Consider the following 536-nt stretch of genomic DNA (forward strand, 5'->3'; position numbering starts at 1 on the left):
TAATTACTGTATTAGCGCTTAACTAATTAAATCAGTGTTCGTCCAGAACAGAACACCTTCTGACTAGATCATTTGTGGCAGCTGAAAGCACAAGCTTTAGATAAGGATTCCAGGCTGTTGTTGCTGTTGTTTTGTCCGTCTTGCTGAGATGTTTTTCCTGCTCTGTCGTAGGAGCCCTGTATTGAAGAGCACTGCCATGACAGCTGGTTCCCGGGCACCAGTCTGCTGTCTAACCTCCATCACGTCATCAACTTTGTGCGGGTTCGAGTGCCAGAGACGGCACCTGAGGTGGAGAGGAAGAGAGAGAGGGAGAGAGAACGAGAAACTCCAGCCAGCACCAGCTCTGAGAGCAGCACCTTCGGACAGGTGAGCCAGACACTCTCAGGTGTGCAGAGTCTTCTGACCTTCACGCATCTCTGTTTAGTGTTTAAGACATCACTCTCGTTTCACAGAGTTCCAGAAGGCTGACAGGAAATTGGAGAGAGGTAGAAGGATTTGGGAATGATTTTAAAGTGGTGTGAAATGATTTCTAGAGT

General features: G+C 47.8%; 1 protein-coding gene across 1 annotated transcript in view; it reads left to right on the forward strand.

Annotated features, from left to right (window-relative positions):
* The window catches only part of LOC107559535 (E3 ubiquitin-protein ligase UBR3-like), a 33,916-nt gene extending 33,853 nt beyond the window's left edge, over positions 1 to 63 (forward strand). The window contains exon 22 of the mRNA XM_016243392.1: positions 36 to 63. Coding sequence (XP_016098878.1) covers positions 36 to 63 — 28 coding nt within the window. The remainder of the gene's footprint in view (positions 1 to 35) is intronic.
* Positions 64 to 536: the final 473 nt, after the last annotated feature.

Source organism: Sinocyclocheilus grahami, unplaced genomic scaffold, assembly GCF_001515645.1.
Source record: "Sinocyclocheilus grahami isolate Dianchi unplaced genomic scaffold, SAMN03320097.WGS_v1.1 scaffold690.1, whole genome shotgun sequence".
In the NCBI taxonomy this organism is placed as follows: domain Eukaryota; kingdom Metazoa; phylum Chordata; class Actinopteri; order Cypriniformes; family Cyprinidae; genus Sinocyclocheilus; species Sinocyclocheilus grahami.